The sequence below is a fragment of the Acomys minous genome (assembly GCF_964271855.1).
Source record: "Acomys minous genome assembly, chromosome: 4".
Lineage (NCBI taxonomy): Eukaryota > Metazoa > Chordata > Mammalia > Rodentia > Muridae > Acomys > Acomys minous.
Genome location: NC_140486.1, coordinates 86396912 through 86413443, shown reverse-complemented (window position 1 = coordinate 86413443; position 16532 = coordinate 86396912). Strand labels below are relative to the sequence as shown.

The 16532-nt window shown below is 43.5% G+C and overlaps 1 protein-coding gene across 8 annotated transcripts in view; it reads left to right on the top strand.

The window, feature by feature from the left end:
* ALS2 (alsin Rho guanine nucleotide exchange factor ALS2) overlaps nt 1-16532 on the top strand; it is a 74451-nt gene that overhangs the window by 17784 nt on the left and 40135 nt on the right. For 6 of the 8 annotated variants that reach the window (XM_084778653.1, XM_084778657.1, XM_084778652.1 and 3 more), the window contains exons 2-8: nt 543-619; nt 3576-3733; nt 4961-5880; nt 9618-9975; nt 11367-11535; nt 12679-12775; nt 14753-14830. In XM_084778653.1, coding sequence (XP_084634779.1) covers nt 600-619; nt 3576-3733; nt 4961-5880; nt 9618-9975; nt 11367-11535; nt 12679-12775; nt 14753-14830 — 1800 coding nt within the window. In that variant the 5' untranslated portion in view covers nt 543-599. Of the gene's footprint in view, nt 1-542; nt 620-3575; nt 3734-4960; nt 5881-9299; nt 9510-9617; nt 9976-11366; nt 11536-12678; nt 12776-14752; nt 14831-15546; nt 15993-16532 lie in introns of those variants that run through there. The other 2 variants (XM_084778659.1, XM_084778658.1) reach the window with 2 other exon arrangements.

The following is a 16532-nucleotide window of genomic DNA, read 5'->3' as shown; positions in this document are numbered from 1 at the left end:
GATTGTGTGCTGAACACGTAGACTTGCAGATTCATTTCCTCCTTTATAATATTTTTAAAAATTTAATTTTATGTATATGAGTGCTCTGCCTGCATGTATACCTGCATGCCAGATGAGGACATCAGATCCCAGTATGGATGGTCATGAGCCTCCATGTGGTTGCTGGGAATTGAACTCAGGTCCTCTAGAAGAGCATGCTCTTAACCTCTGAGCCGTCTCTCCAGCCCCCTATAGTAATTTTTAAGAACCTAAAAAATCTGTTGCCTGGAACAGTAGCATCTTTGCAGCTGCCTTTTCTTCTTTGATGTTACATTTGTTGGTCAGTGGTCATTTTATAAGCTCAGTGGGCAGGCTCAGTCTTGATATTTGGCTTTGGGTAGGCAGGCTATGAAATAGTTTGAATAGTTTCTCTGAATATGTATTACTCAGTGAATGTCCACTTGTTAGAGGCCTGCCTTCCCTCTCCTCTGAAAGGGCTACAGTGGCAGAGTACTCACACAGCCTCCCCTACTCTGTGTACTTACCTAGTGTTTTCTGTTTAGGTCTGAGAGAACTTTTGCTAAGGGAACGATTTGGTGATGGAGTGTTCCTCCTGACCGATGGACTCAAAGAAGAAAAGGTAAAAATCACTTTTCCTCCCTGTCCTTCTAGGAAAGCACAACAGACAACTCCACGTGGCTGTAATGAATATTTCTTGAGTTTGATTTTCTGTTCAGTGGTATTAAGTGGGAGCACATGTAAGCCCAGTTATAATTTATTTTATTTCGAGACAAGGTTTCTCTGTGTAGCCCTGGCTGTGCTGGAACTCACTCCTCCAGTTCAGAGATCAGCCTGCCTTTGCCTCCTGACTGCTGGAATTAGAAGTGTGTGTCACTGCCATGCAGATAGCCCAATTATAATTTAAGGGAATATTGTTTAGCCAAAGAAGAGACATTAAAAAAACAAAAACAAAACTCTGGCTTCCACTAAAATAGAAGAATCTGTGCTTTCTAGAAACAAGCAAACAACCACGTGTAGCTGGTATGGCAGCACACATCATAGAAGGCAGGAGGCAGAGGCAATCAGATCTCTGAGTTTGGGACTAGCCTGGTCTACATAGTGAATTCCATGCCAGCCAGGCTACACAGAGAAACTCTTTTTTCAGAGTGGCATGGGGAGAGATTGATTCATTTTCTCTCTCTCTCTCTCTCTCTCTCTCTCTTTCTGTTTGTTTTTAGAGATAGAGTTTGTGTACAGCCCTGGCTGTTCTTGCCTCTCTTTGTAGACCTGCCTCTGCCAAGTGCTGAGATTAAAGGTGTGCACCATTATGCCCAGTGAGAGATTCTTTCTTAACAGTAATAGGAAAGCATAGAAGACTGTTGCCAGTTAGAAATTTGATTCTTGGTTTTTTTGTTTGTTTGTTTGTTTGTTTTTTGTTTTTTGAGACAGGGTTTCTCTGTGTAGGTTTGGCTGTCCTGGACTCGCTTTGTAGACTAGGCTGACCTCAAACTTACGGTGATCCATTTGCCTCTGCCTCCTGAGTGTTGGGATCAAAGGTATGCATCACCAAACCCAGCTAGAAATTTGATTTTTAAAAAGGTCTAAATAATGGAAACTAATAGAGGTTCTTCAAAAATCTTGAAATAGGCAAATATGGTGTTATACACTTATTATCCCAACACACAAGAGGTTAAGGCCTGAGCAGTATGAGTGTGAAGTCACCCTGGCTACATGGACCCTATCTCAAAAAACAAATCCTTGTAAACACTGCGCCGCACCCCCACCCCCTTTCAAATGGAATTGCTATATAACCCAGCCAGCTCACTGTGGAGCATATATCCAAAGGGAAAGAAATCCATATCTTAAAAAGAAATATGCACTCCTCTGTCAGTAGGCAAAATATTGAGTCAGGTTATGTATCCATTGATGGATTACAAAAGAAAAAGAAAGAAAGAAAGAAAGAAAAAAAGAAAAAAGAGTGTATACAGTCAGTGGCCTATATTCAGCAAATAAAAAAAGCGTTAAATCTTGTCATTTGCAGCAGCATGCATGGACATTTTGTACATGAAATAAGTCAGGCATAAAAAACCCGACATCACATCTCCTTACTTACATGTGGAAGGTAAAAAGTTGATCTTTTGAAACTAGAGGGCAGAATGGTGATTTCCAGTACCTAGGAAGAATGGCCATGGTTAATGTCTATAGGGTGTCTTTGTATAGGATGGATACCTTAGGATGGTCTGTCAGACTGTAGGGTGAATGATGGATGGGCGCGCTCTCTCTCTTTCTCTCTCTCTCTCTCTTTCTCTCTCTCTCTCTCTTTCTCTCTCTCTCTCTCTCGCTGTCTCCCCCCTTCCTCCCTCTCTGTCCCCTCTCTTTCTCTCGTTCTTTCTTAGAGACACAAATCTCTGTAGCTCAGACTGACTGTAGCTCAGACTACCCTCTAACTAACTAATAGTGCTTGAACTGTAGTAGCCCCTGTGCAGTCAGGTGTCACCATACCCAATTCTGTTTATTTCTAAATAGCTAGTAGAGAAGATTTTGAATGCCCTAAATAAAAAAAAAATAATTTATGTTTGAAGTAAGGAATATGATTGTTACCCTGACCATTACAAATAAATACATGTATAGAATTAACACATTGTTGTACTCTGTATATGTTCAAGTACAAATTATAGTATTTAAAAGCTTGGTATAGCAGTGGGCTGAGTATAGAGCTCATTTGTACAGTACTTGCCTATTATGTGGGTTTAATCTCCAGCACCACAAACAAATTTAAATGGTAGTTAGATTTTTTTATTATTATTAATTCATTCATATTACATCTCAATGGTTATCCCATCCCTTGTACCCTCCCATTCCTCCCTCCCTCCCATTTTCCCCTTATTCCCCTCCCCTATGACTGTGACTGAGGAGGACCTCCTCCCCCAGTATATGCTCATAGGGCATCAAGTCTCTTCTTGGTAGCCTGCTATCCTTCCTCTGAGTGCCACCAGGCCTCCCCATCCAGGGGACATGGTCAAATATGGGGCACCAGAGTTCATATGAAAGTCAGTCCCACTCTCCACTCAACTGTGGAGAATGTCCTGTCCGTTGGTTAGATCTGGTTCGGGCTTCGAAGTTTACTGCATGAATTGTCCTTGGCTGGTGCGATAGTTTGAGCAGGACCTCTGGGCCCAGATCCGCCCGTCATAATCCAGGAGCTGGAGAGAGGCGGAGAGGTACCCAAGCAGGTATGTCAGTTAGATTTAAAGTCAACATAAAGTGCAAGATTTCTACTCCTTATATCTTTTTTCATCAAATTAGAAATTTTGTGCTGTCAAATCATAAAACATAAAATAATCTTAATCCTATTTATTGCCTAGAGGCAGGTAATTTATGGGTTTAGATTATCCTGTAGCCTTTTATGTAAATAGTTGTATTATCTTGGCTCCTGTGTCATCACCACCAAAGTGTAAAGCAAATGCTAATTAGGCTACTTGTCCCAGCTGTCTGTGCGGGAGAGGTGCAGTATTGCAGTCATACCCTTCCCCCAGCTTTGCTTTGAGTTGTGGGAATAATTGTCTTGTTTTCTTTTCCTTTCTAAATGTTTGTAGCTCAACAGAGGCAGAAGGATCCAAAGAAAGAGGCCTGGTCCATGTCTGGCAGGCAGGATCCTTTTCTCTAACGCCAGAGAGGGCGTTGCCTGGCTGGGGAGGGAAGACAGTTCTTCAGGCGGCCCTAGGTGCGAAGCATGGCGTTCTTCTGACTGAAGGTATTTGAAGGTGGCTTAGTGATGCAGCCCTCCCTGCTTGTGCCTGTGTGTGAGCTCAGGAAGGGCACCTGCTCCTGCAGGCTCCTCTTCAGCTTCGCTGTAGCTTGGGCCCTTTTCTTCTCAAAGTGTATTCCAACTCCTAGTAGACATTTAAGTATTAATGATGTTTTACATTTTCAGTGTAGGAACCAAGAGGAAAAAACCTAGAAATAGTTTAAACCTGGATTTAGAGGTGTTATGAAAGAAACATGGGCACATAATTCCTTATTGCTTTTATTATGATAAATGTTTTATTAAGATTTTAGGAGATACTTACTTGAGAACTGAACTTTTAAGTTCACTATCTGTATTATAAATCTCAAGGCTTATGATTCTCAAGAATATGGCAGTCTTTCTCTTTTGCAGTATTGAGGATTGAGCCTGAGGCCTTATGTATGCCTAAGCAAACTAGAACTAGCCCTTGTTGTAAATAAGATATCTGAAATATGTTAAGATACCTGAAGATCTGTATTCATAAGATATTTGGAAACCGTTAACAAGGTGCCTTTAAGATCTAGAGTTAGACTACTGAGGCGGCTCAGCAGGTAAAGGCACTGTCCACGAGCCAGGCACCTGAGCTTGGCCTCCCTCGTCCACTGAAGGCGGAAGGGGAGAACCAACTGCTTGGAGTTGTCCTCTGACCTCCACACATGGGCTGTGGAATGGGGCTCCTCCACAGTAATAATGATGTTTTGGGGGGGGGGGGAGTCAGTCATCTCACAGCATGTGCCATGCTTCAGACTTATATCTTCCAGGCAAGGAGATGGCACACGGTTGTAATTTTGCCTCACTATTTGCTGGCTGCCTTTGTAGCGGCCTATGATGCTGGCTCCTGGTGTGCCCTCTTCCATCCAGTTTGAAAATTCTCCCTTCAGTCCAGAATGCCAAAAGATGTACAGAGCAAGCCGGGCGTGGTGGTGCACACCTTTAATCCCAGCACTCGGGAGGCAGAGGCGGGCGGATCGCTGTGAGTTCGAGGCCAGCCTGGTCTACAAAGTGAGTCCAGGACGGCCAAGGCTAACACAGAGAAACCCTGTCTCGAAAAACCAAAAAAAAAAAAAAAAAGATGTACAAAGCAAAGATGCCGTGCCCTGTGCCAAGCCTCTGTGGTCTGCTTCTGAAGGCATCTGCGGATGGAAGAAGGTCTGGCTGGTTCACTAACCCTCCCCTTTCTCTTTTGAACCTTAGGTGGTGATGTCTACAGCTTTGGGGCCCTTCCCTGGAAAAGCGAGTCAACAGACATTTGTCCAAGCAGCCCCCTTCTAGAAAGTGCTTTGACTGGGCATCATGTCATTACTGTGGCAACAGGAAGCTTCCACAGCGGTGCAGTGACAGAAAGTGGGGTGGTGTACATGTGGGGGGAGAATGTTGCCGGCCAGTGCGCAGTAGCTAACCAGCGGTTTGTGCCGGAGCCGAGTCCTGTCAGCATATCTGACTCAGAGACCAGCCCTTCGTTAGCAGTTAGGATCCTGCAGTTGGCATGTGGCGAGGAACACACGTTGGCGTTGTCAATCAGCAGAGAGATCTGGGCATGGGGCACCGGCTGTCAGCTGGGTCTCATCACCACCAGCTTCCCAGTGACAAAGCCGCAAAAGGTGGAACACCTTGCCGGGCGGGTGGTGCTCCAGGTTGCCTGCGGTGCGTTCCACAGCCTGGCACTTGTGCAGTGCCTCCCTCCCCAGGATCTGAAGCCAGTCCCGGAGAGATGCAACCAGTGCAGCCAGCTGCTCATCACTATGACAGACAAAGAGGACCATGTGATAATATCAGACAGCCACTGCTGCCCTTTAGGTGTGACACTGTCGGAATCCCAAGCAGAAAGTCAAGCCAGCACTGCCACCAGCCCTCAGCCAGAGACGCCGCACGGGCAGGGAGAGGTATTTGAGGAGCCTCCGGTAGAAGCCGAGCCGAATGTGGAAAACGTTCAGACCACGAGTGGCAATGCCATTTCCTGCCAGCAGAACATCGTGGGCACCGCCGAAGTGTCTTCAGCCAGGACAGCCCCCTCATACCCCGACACCCAAGCAGTGACTGCGTACCTGCAGAAGCTGTCCGAGCATCCGGGGAGGGAGAGCCGTGAGCATGGAGAAAAGCCACCCCAGGGCCAGGTAGCTGCTACGTTTTCTAACAAAGGATTATGGAGTTGAAGTATTAGTGTTTCTTTAGGAGCTGAATTCCTGAGTCTTGGCAGCATGTTTTTTGTTTTTAGTCAGGCTGCTATAATTCCGTTTTGCTGGGCAAACCTAGAGAAGAAGGAGTGGATGTTAGTTCAGAATCGCTCCTTATTTGACCCTTCACAATGCTGAAAAATGCAGTGCTGGGCTTGCTTAGAAGTGGCCAAATGCTGTCTGTCTGTTTCATTGCTTGTATTTGCCACGGTGGCTGCGACCTCATTCTTTGGTAGTCTCCAGAACTTAACCAGTGTACAGTGGCCTCACAGCGGCTTCTGGATGGCACCGTGCGTCTCTTCATAGTTTCATAAAATTCTTTTTCTGCCTAGGGAGGGTACCGGGTTGCAGGGTATTTTGTTGTAGGCAGACATGTAACAACTCACAGTTTCTAGACATGGCGGTGGGTATCTGTAATCCCAACATGTAGGAGGCTGAGGCATGAGGGTTTCGGTGAGGTTGAGGCTAACCTGTGCTACATAATATCAAGCCAGCCAGGCCTACAATTAACACCCTGTCTCAGAAAATGAAAGAAAACAAAAACAGGAAGAAGAAGGAAAAGAAAAGAAACTTAAAGGTTTTACATTATGTTTCAAGTTTGTTGTATATTTAATTTTTGTTTTCAGCTCTAACTGGTCCTTACTAGGCCTTATTTGAGGTGGGGAAATGCTTTCTTTTGTCTTGTTTGGAATAGTCTCATTAGGAAATGGGTGACACTACTGCTGGAAACACATTGTTTCAAAAGGACAGTTTCCGTTTTTTTTCTTGTGATTACCTTTTGGGTAGCTTTGTGCCAAAGGTGGGGTGTGGGGGAAGAAAACAAAACCCTCTAATCATGAAAGACCTGTGTCTGCTTTCTTTTTCACTCAGGGTCTTTAGCCTGACTGTTTTCGGTTCATTATTCCCAAGCTACTCTGTCAGAGTGAGAAAGTGGGATATTTTTAGAAACAGCTCTGTTTCACACAGTCTCCGAACTTGGTGGGATTTGACTTTTTCCCCCAATTAAGATTAAGCTGTTTATAAGAAAAAATCCAAACAAAGCAACATTAATTTATCAAGAATGTTGGCAGAAAATTCTTAGACCGCACATGTTTATAAAAAATTTGACTTTGCCTGATCTCAAGTGTGACCTCAAGGCTACAGAGATCTGGTCTCAAAAATAAACACAGGAGACAGAAGAGTTTATCCTTTTAGAAGCCATTCCTCTATTAAATTAAAAGTTAAAAGCGTATTGTGTATAGTTCATTTGGCTATCAAGTTATTAAAGACTATTAAAATCTGTCTTCTAAAAGAAACAAGAGAAAATTTCCTTTGAACTTATTTTGATAAATGAAGTTTTTATTATGTATGTTGGTCTTGGCAGTATGTGGTCCTATTAAATTTAACTTAATCTTTGTAAGTAATATTTTAGCCTTACATTGAGCAGTGAAAAATTTATATGCTGTTCTTTGTTATTGGTTGACTGTAAATTCTAAAATTATGTCTTCAATCAAAATGGCTAGGAATTAGTTTTCCCTCCTTTATTCATTTAAATACAGTTAGATGGCTAGAGTGTAGCTCAGTGGTAGAACACTTGCCTACCGTGCTTTCAGCACTTCAAAATAAGGAAAAATGTAAAACCATACATACATACATACATACGCATATACATGTGCATACATGTGTGCATGCACATATGCACATATATAACACATCTGGAACAGTAGCTTAGATTTATGGGCAATGATTTCTACCTTTTCTCTACTTGTGTTAAGAGCTTCCCATAGCAGTCCCTGTCAGATGCTATCAATGCGCCTTTTGGGAGCAGTACAAACATAAACAAAGGGTAGAGGCCACAGTACTACTCTGAGCACCTTGTCATGAGAGCTGGATCATCAAAATACCGACCTGACTTTAATTGTATGTAGTTTTCAAGCCTTTGCTGACTATTTTAATTACTCATTTGCATAGAAGTAACTTCTAAATGTAATATGTGATTTGACAAACTATATTGAGTACCTGCTGAATGCCAGACGCTGTGCTAGGCACTGGGAGTTACTTGAAGATTAGAAGCCAATGTTACTCCTTTCTGTTTTGTTGTTGCTGTTGCTGACAGCGTCTCAGCGCCCAGGCTGCCTACAGCCGTGCACGTGTGCCTTGCTGGATTTGGTTCTCAATTCAGGACACATTAAGGAACAATGTGCATATATTTGGGGTCTTTGGGTATAAGAAACAATTCTTATAAAAATTATTTTTATTGTTTTAAATTGTGTGTAGGTATGTGTGTCTTCATGTGGGTATGTGCATGTGGGTGGAGCCAGAAGTGTTGGGTCCCCAGGAACTGGAGTTACACGTGGTTGTGAGCCGCCTGGCATGGGCCCTGGAGGCTGAACTTGGTCCTCTGAAAAAGCAGCAAGTGCTCTTAACTGTTGAGCAATCTTTCCAGCCCTCAGCCCCTGTAAGAAGCAATAATTTGCTGGGTGCAGTAGTGTACGCCTTTAATCCCAGCATTCAGGAGGCAGAGGCAGGTAAATCTCTTACAAGTTCGAGGCCAGCCTGGTTTACAAAGCAAGTCCAGGACAATGAGGGCTACACAGAGAAACCCTGTCTTGAAACACACACACACACACACACACATACACACACACACACACACACACACATACACACACACAAAGAAGCAATAAAATTTCAATGTAACTGCTTATATGTCAAAAGCTTTATGTTTATTAAGTATACTTAATGTTTTTTTTCTTTTTAGTAAACAGTGGTATTTGGTATTTCAACCCATTTTTCACTTGATATAGGATATTTTTGTTGTTATTGTTGTTGTTGTTGTTGAACTTTTTATATTCCCATGAAGCATGCTAAGAGCACTAGGTCCATATATTTAATTATTAACCTGTCACTTTTATCCTCTGTGATAACAGAAAAAAGGTTGTAGCATGCCCAGCTACTGTGTTGTGGGAGATAGTTACTGATGGGCCAGCCTAAGAATGTAGTGTGAAGGATGGTAGGTCAGAGCCATAATCTTCATTATAAAGTATTTTAGAAAAAGCCTTCTTTTCTTAAATTCTGATTTCCTCTATTTCTTAGTAGCAAGCAATCAGTTTAAATTTTCTTAAAAGTATTTAAGTACTAGAGATTAGAAGTTTTCCAACCTTCTACCCAGGACACCCTGTATTTTTTATTTTCTTCTGTCTGTCCAGTTTCTGGAGACAGGTGTCACTGTGAAAGGCTGTACTTGCTGGCCTTGGCCTTGGGCTCCTTCCTCTTGCCTCCCCCTCCCAAGGGCTGTAGCCAGGGCCCTTCACACCTTCTGTGCCTCGCTCTCCCTTTCCCATGCTTGGTTTTATGGAGCAGCTAGAGATCATTTTAACATCCTACTAAACAACATGACACTAAGACAAGGGGAAGGCATAGGTCAAGAACTATATTTCAAGTGCCATTTCCACATAGTGTTACCTCTGCAGTCGGGAGGGGATGGCTGGAGACTGAAGCCAAGCGGTTCTGTTGTTGTTGGCCTGGACTTCGCTGTGTTGCCCAGGCTGCCGTCATTCCTCCTCCTCCTCAGTCTCCTTAATGCTAAGGTGAGGGACAGGCACCTCTACTGGGTCTGTTTTAGATGTTTTTATACAGATAGCTATGAGCATTAAACTCCTATTAACAACTTGAGTTTTTCTTACTGTGCGTGTTAGCCTCTTGCAGAAGAAGCAGTTCCGGATCTTCACAGTCCACCAACCACAAGCACATCAGCCCTCAACAGCCTGGTGGTCTCCTGCGCATCTGCTGTTGGTGTGAGAGTGGCTGCCACATATGAAGCCGGGGCCTTGTCTCTCAAGAAAGTTATGAACTTCTATAGCACTGCCCCCTGTGAGACGGGAGCTCCGTCAGGCAGTGCTTCCACAGGCCCAGAAAGTCTGAAAGATCTCAGAGAAGAGCAGGTGAAACAGGAATCGATGCAAGGGAAGAAGAGCTCAAGTCTCGTGGATATCAGAGAGGAGGAGTCCGAGGGAGGGAGTCGACGGCTGTCTCTGCCAGGGTTGTTGTCGCAAGGTAAGGAAGGGTGGATTGGCTTCCGGTGAGCCCTTGGTCCTCCCGGCACCACATGCTGTATTCTGATTCTGGAGTGTCTATAGTGGTGGTTTACTAAAGTGGCAGCTTTCTCTTAAAAAGCTGTTTCTCTGCTCCAGAAATAGTTACAAAATATAACTCCAGTTTCTTAGTGACTTTATTTAAGGTTTGTCCTGGCACTAAATTGATGCCGGATTTACATCATGTTACATATTGTTTTCAACACCCTAAAAGCTAGTGGCATTTTTTCAAAAGTCAACCTGGAAGGGTGTAGTGACCCACACCTCTAATCCCAGCACTCGGGAGGCAGAGGCAGGCAGATCTCTGTGAGTTTGAGGACAGCCTGGTCTACATAGTGATTTCTAGAGCCACATAGTGAGACTCTGCCTCAAAACAAACAAACAACAACAACAACAAACCAAGAAAAGCAAAAAACAAAACAGTAGCCAATGATCTTAACTGCTGAGCTGTCTCTATGAAAGTTGTTTTTTGTTTGTTTGTTTGTGTTTGTTTTAAGACAGGGTTTCTCTGTGTAGCCTTGGCTGTCCTGGATTCACTTTGTAGACCAGACTATCCTCAAACTCACAGAGATTCGACTGCCTCTGCCTCCCAAGTGCTGGGTTCAAAGGCGTGTGCCACCACGCCCAGCTTTTCATGTGAAAGATTATTGATAACTCTCCTTTAGAGCTTTCTTCCCATCGTAGAAGTTTAAAATTTTATGCCTTAAAATTAATCCTTTAGTACAGTTATTTGTTACATATTTGAAATAAAGACTTGGCTTGGAAAGCATTAACTTTTAATTATGTTTTAAAACAGGAATGGTATTTGTTAAACTTGTATTTTTTTTTTTTTTGTAGCATATTCTGTTTTTGGTTTTCATTCATTTTCTTGAGACAGGATCTTCCACTGTAGCCTAGGCTGGCCTTGGAGCACTGTATAATTCAGGATCTGAGACTCTTAGCAGTCCTCTTGTCTCAGCAGGCAATACAAGCACAAGCTACTACACCCGTTTGTTTAGCATATTCTTTAGGCTATAAGCTCTCTAGGATGTTGATAAATGTTACACAGAGAAGGGTTCTGCAGCAAACTTTTGGCAGTGTGACAGATTAAACTTTTAAACAGGCTTCTAACTGCAGGTCTCATGAGCATTTTCCTCAGGCTAATGTGTGAGACTGTGCAGGTGGAAATGGCAGATGCAAAGTAGTAGGGTGCATTTCCCAGACTCCTTTGACCAGTAAAAGCCACGTTTGCAAAGACGCTAGAAGGTGTTTTAAAAGACAGTGTTAGTGCATTGCTTTGGGATGTGCACTGTGACAGCATCACGTCTTCTCCCTTGCACCTTGTCCCTTACCCCATCTCGTCTTTGTTTACAGTTTCCCCTAGGCTGTTAAGAAAGGCTGCAAGGGTAAAAACTCGGACAGTGGTTCTGACCCCTACATACAGTGGAGAAGCAGACGCCCTCCTGCCTTCCCTGAGAACAGAGGTGTGGACCTGGGGGAAAGGCAAGGAAGGGCAGCTGGGGCACGGAGATGTCCTGCCCAGGTGAGTGCCACCAGCAGGTTCTGATGGGGGTCAGCTTTTCCTTGAGGTCTCCACACACCCATTTCTTCCAACAGCATAGATTGTTGTGTGCCGTTAGTGCTGATAAAAAGCTGTCAGCTTAGTCCTCAGTGCCTAACAGTGCAGGGCTGGAGACTGGGCATGGTGGCACATGCCTTTAATCTTATCACGAGGGGTGGGGGGCAGGTGAGTCTCTATGAGTTACAGTAGACCAGCATGGTCTGCATAACAAATTCTAGGCCAGCTAGGGCTATAGAGAGAGACCCTGTTTCAAAACAAACAACAAGAAAAACAATATAATGTGATCTGATGCCCTCTTCTGGCCTGCAGGTATACTGTATACATAATAATAAATAAATCTTTAAAAAAAAAAAGAAAAACAATAAAGGATTGGAGTATCTGTGCACACTTCTCCATGTCTGCTCTGATGTTTGTTTATCTGGGGATGCAGAAGATGATGTTAGGGATAAGGTGGTATCTCATGGAAACATTTGATAGTTACATTTTAACTTACAAAGAGGAGCAAGATGTAGCCGTGTTCCTTAAAATAACTATCACTAAAGCATTAAAATCTGTGTAATCAGGGAAAACTATCCTTCTGTTTACTAGGCCTTCTCAGAATATTAATATGCTTGATTTGTGAAGTTTGAGGCTGTGTAAATAGACTGTCTAAAGCAATGAGCTGGAAGCCTCTCAGCAGAGTGAAGGGAACTGAAATTCAAAATTACCTTACTTCTCCCTGTGGTCCTCTCTGTTTTACTGACCCATTCGTAGCTTACAGTTTTTATATTTGTATTTTATCTTCATATGAGATAGGGTTGTACTGTAGGTCCTAGTTAGTGACCCTCCTGTCCCCAAGCCCTGGGGTTTAGGCCTGTGCACCACTTCCGGCTCAGTTTTATGGCTCTTAACAGATTCTGAGCTACAGGGCTTAAGTAGTGATGATAGACAGCAAGGAAGAGCTGACGAAACTTAGGGACAGTCTTTAGAAGTATTTTGAGCATATGCTCATGATTTTTGACATTTCTTTTTGTTTAACAGCACTGGCTATATAACTTGAGAAAGGCCGTGATTCATACTGAAAATCCTTTGAGTTTATGTGTGTGCGTGTTTGTTTTCTTTAAGGCTTCAGCCACTGTGTGTCAAGTGTCTGGATGGTAAAGAGGTGATCCACCTGGAGGCAGGTGGGTCCCACTCGCTCGCACTTACTGCGAAATCTCAGGTAAGAGGCAAACTCTGGAGTGCTACTTTTGCTCTGACGGGAAGCACTTCCGGTCAGATGGTCTCTGAGCGACTCGCTGTGAGGGAAGGCAGCTGTCTCCTTTGAGCTGTTCGGTTTCCCAGGGCTGTGTTTTCATTATAGATGAGGGGAGGAGAGAAGAGAAGTTAGCCAGCTCTCTCAAAGGCGCTCCTTTGACTGGAGTAAAGCTTCCATTGAGCCCTAGCTGCCAGACGAGGGCCATTCTTAACTGTGTTCATCTTGAAACAGAACTCACGCCTCCAGGTAGTAGTAGAGCCTCAGCTCATTGATGAGGAAGATTCTTAGTGTGACACTAAGGAAACAGGCCTTTTTTGTTCTGAAATCCAATGTATACAAAAACCCTAAGAAAAGAAAATGCCTTAAGGTATTAAGATTTCAGTTGAACAAAAATACCTGTATATGATGCTTTTGGTTGCCATCAAGACAGGTGTGTCATGACAGTTTAGGAAACAAAACCAAGTATTCGGTAAATGCTGTTGGAGTCATTGGCTTTTTATTTGTAGGGAGAAAATTAGAACTTTGTATATTCTATTTCATTTTGTTTTGTTTTTTTGTTTCTGTTTTTGTACTTGAGCTTTCAATTTTTCTTTATTAATTTATTCAGATTACAACTCAGTTGTTATCCCATCACTTGTATCCTCCCGTTCCTCTCTCCCTCCCACCCCTACCCTATTCTTCTCCCCTAGGTCCATGCATAAGATGTGCGGGTGTCTGTGTGATGTTGGGGTGTCTGCATGACATAGGGGATTCTTTGATGTGGCTGTGGGTGTATGATGTAGGGCTTTGTACATGCTATGGCATGTGTGGAAGTCAGTTCTCTCCTTCCTCCTGTACTTGGGTTCTAGTGAGCCATCTTGCTGGCCCTGTTCAAGGATTTACAGTAGCATTTACCATTATTAGCCCACCAGTAATCCTGTAGTTATTTAGCCAAGGCCTGCCCACGATGGAGTTTTATGTTGAATGCACTGGAGCTTTATATTGACAATACTGGGATGCTTCTGCCTATCTCTCTGCATCAGGTCAGAGTGGAGTCTCACTCTGACCCACAGCAGTCTGATTCAGCCTCCTGAGTGCTGAGAGTACAGGTGTGAGCTACCACAAAACACCCGTATAGCCAGGGTGATGACACAGTGCCGGCAGTGTCAGCCCCCGGGATGCTGAGGCAGAGCTGCCTCGACTAACGAAGAGAGATGGTTTTCTAAATATGTAGATTTTGGTTTGTTTTGTTAACATATTTTATACAATAATGGGTCCTCGACATTTTCATTGGACAGAATGTATTGCTCCCACTCCCATTAATCCCCCTCCTTTTGCCAACTAATCTCCCTTCTCCTTTCACATACATATGTACATACCTACATTCATACATAACATCATACATACATACATACATACATACATACGTACGTACATACACACACACACACACAGATCCCAGTGTGTTTCAGTAGGGTTGTCTACAGGAACACATGCACCTTACTGGCGGCTACACCACTGAGGAAAAGGTGTCTGAGGGTGGACCCTGTGGCTTTCTCCCCATTCTGTGAACTCTGTGCAGGTAGAATAGTCTCAAACTTGAGATCATCCCTCAGCCTCCTGACTGTGCCACGCTTATGTAAGCTTGTACCACACCAGGTTTCATTTCTGTTTTCTTTTTCTCCATCTCCTCCGTCCTCCTCCTCTCTTCTTTTGCAATAGGATGAGACAGGCTCTCACTTTGTAGCCCACACTGGCCATACTGACAATTTAGTTCAGACTAGGAGCTTCTGCCTTATCCTCCTGAGTGCTGGGATTTCCAGGGCGAGCCACTGTGTCCAGCTAATCTCTGTCACTTTAAAGAATGGAAAATTACTGTGAATAATTATATTCTTATAAAGACTCAGAGTAAGCATACAAGATTAAATTCACATGCCTTATGTATTCTGTTGTTTCTGATAGGTTTATTCCTGGGGTAGCAATTCCTTCGGTCAGCTTGGGCATTCTGAGTTTCCAACAACAGTTCCTCGACTCTCAAAGGTACTTTTGTGAAATTAATAGCAATATATTCTAGAATTCTGTGTTATAATAGTTTATATGTTTAGGAAAATTGTTTTGTAGCCATATTTAGTTTATAAGTATAATCTTACTAAAAATTTTTGATTTTTTTTTTAAAGGTTTTATAACATGAAGCCACTCCTTTTCTAGCTAAATGTAGTGAGGTTTGTTTTTGTTGTTGTTTTGTTTTTTGAGACAAGGTTTCTCTGTGTAGCCCTGTTATGGACTTGCTTTGTAGACCAGGCTGGCCTCAAACTCACAGAGATCTGCCTGCCTCTGCTTCCCAGAATCATATGCCACCACACCCAGCTTAAATGTAATTTTTAATAATATTTTTACTTGATAGTTTAAATGTTCATTGTTTTTAGTATTTCTGTATTTTTTTAGCCCCCCCCCCCCAAAAAAAAAGGAAAGAAGAAGACAAGTGCCTTCATTTAAGCACATTTTTATTTCTTTGGCATGTTTTAGGCTATATGCCATCAAATAATGTCTACTCTGGCTTCTCTTAAGCTTGATTTTTGACTAACCATAATTTTCTGGTGTTGTATGTGTTTATTTTAGAGCTTACATCACAGTAAACCTTGTGTTAACCCTTTTCAAAGCCAAAGGTTTAGGTGACTCTGTTGTATAAATTGGTTTTCATTTATGTAACACTGTCAAGAGAGTCGTAGTTTCTAGTCCCTTCTATTTCATTCTAGGTCAGCATTTCCCAACCCTTCCCCTGCTCTGACACCTTGAAGACATGCCACTGGGCAACCAATACTACGGTTCCTGCTCTGGTCTTTAGAGGCAGGATGGATTGAGCCAGGAACACATGAGCTTGGGACATGGTACTGGGGCTGCCCTTTCCTGTCCAAGACAGACCCACTGCTAAGAGTGACAGAACAAGAGGGGGATAGCTGCCTTAAACCTGGGATCATGGTTCAGGTGTAAACTACAGCAAATGAGCAACAGAGAACCCCTGCATCGCTGCCTACAGTCCACACGGGTGGCTCTCCCTTCCGTGACTTAACTCTATCTGAGCGAAGAAACTACAGAAACCATGTTAAGACATTACCACTTCTAGTTTCAGTAGTCACTGTTTTCCCTTTTAATTAGAAATTTCTTCATTCTGCCCCCAGAGCCCACTGGGGCCATCTCATCTCCTGGGGCTTAGTTACAGTTAACTGTGAGGTGTCTGACATGGGTGCTGGGAACTCAGGTTGTCTGTGCACGCTCAGTGCATCCTCGGAGCTGCTGAGCCATCTCTCCAGCGCTGCACGTAGCATATAACACTTTCTCCATATGTGGCCCAGTTACTGTCACTTAAACACAAAGATTCATTTGTTTGCCATATTTAAAAATAAAGTGGAAAGCCCCCTTACTCACATGTGGGAAGGGTTTTGAAGCCAGACCTGGTGGCACAAGCCTGCAGCACCAGCACCTGGGAAGACAGAGGCAGAAGGATTGAAAGTTCTGCCTTGGCTGTAGAGCAATTTCAAGGCCAACCTGCACAGTGCAGGAAGACCTTGTTTCAAAATGTGCTCCAGAAAGGGCTGGGGCTCTTCCTCGTTGTTAGGTCACCCAGCAAGTGTGAGGAGGCAGCCTCCATCCCAAGATTGTGACACAGAGCAACAGCGGGAATCCTACTGAAGAGAGCGCTGTCCTGTGGAGTCAGAGAGCCTGAAAGTCAGGCTTGCGCTCA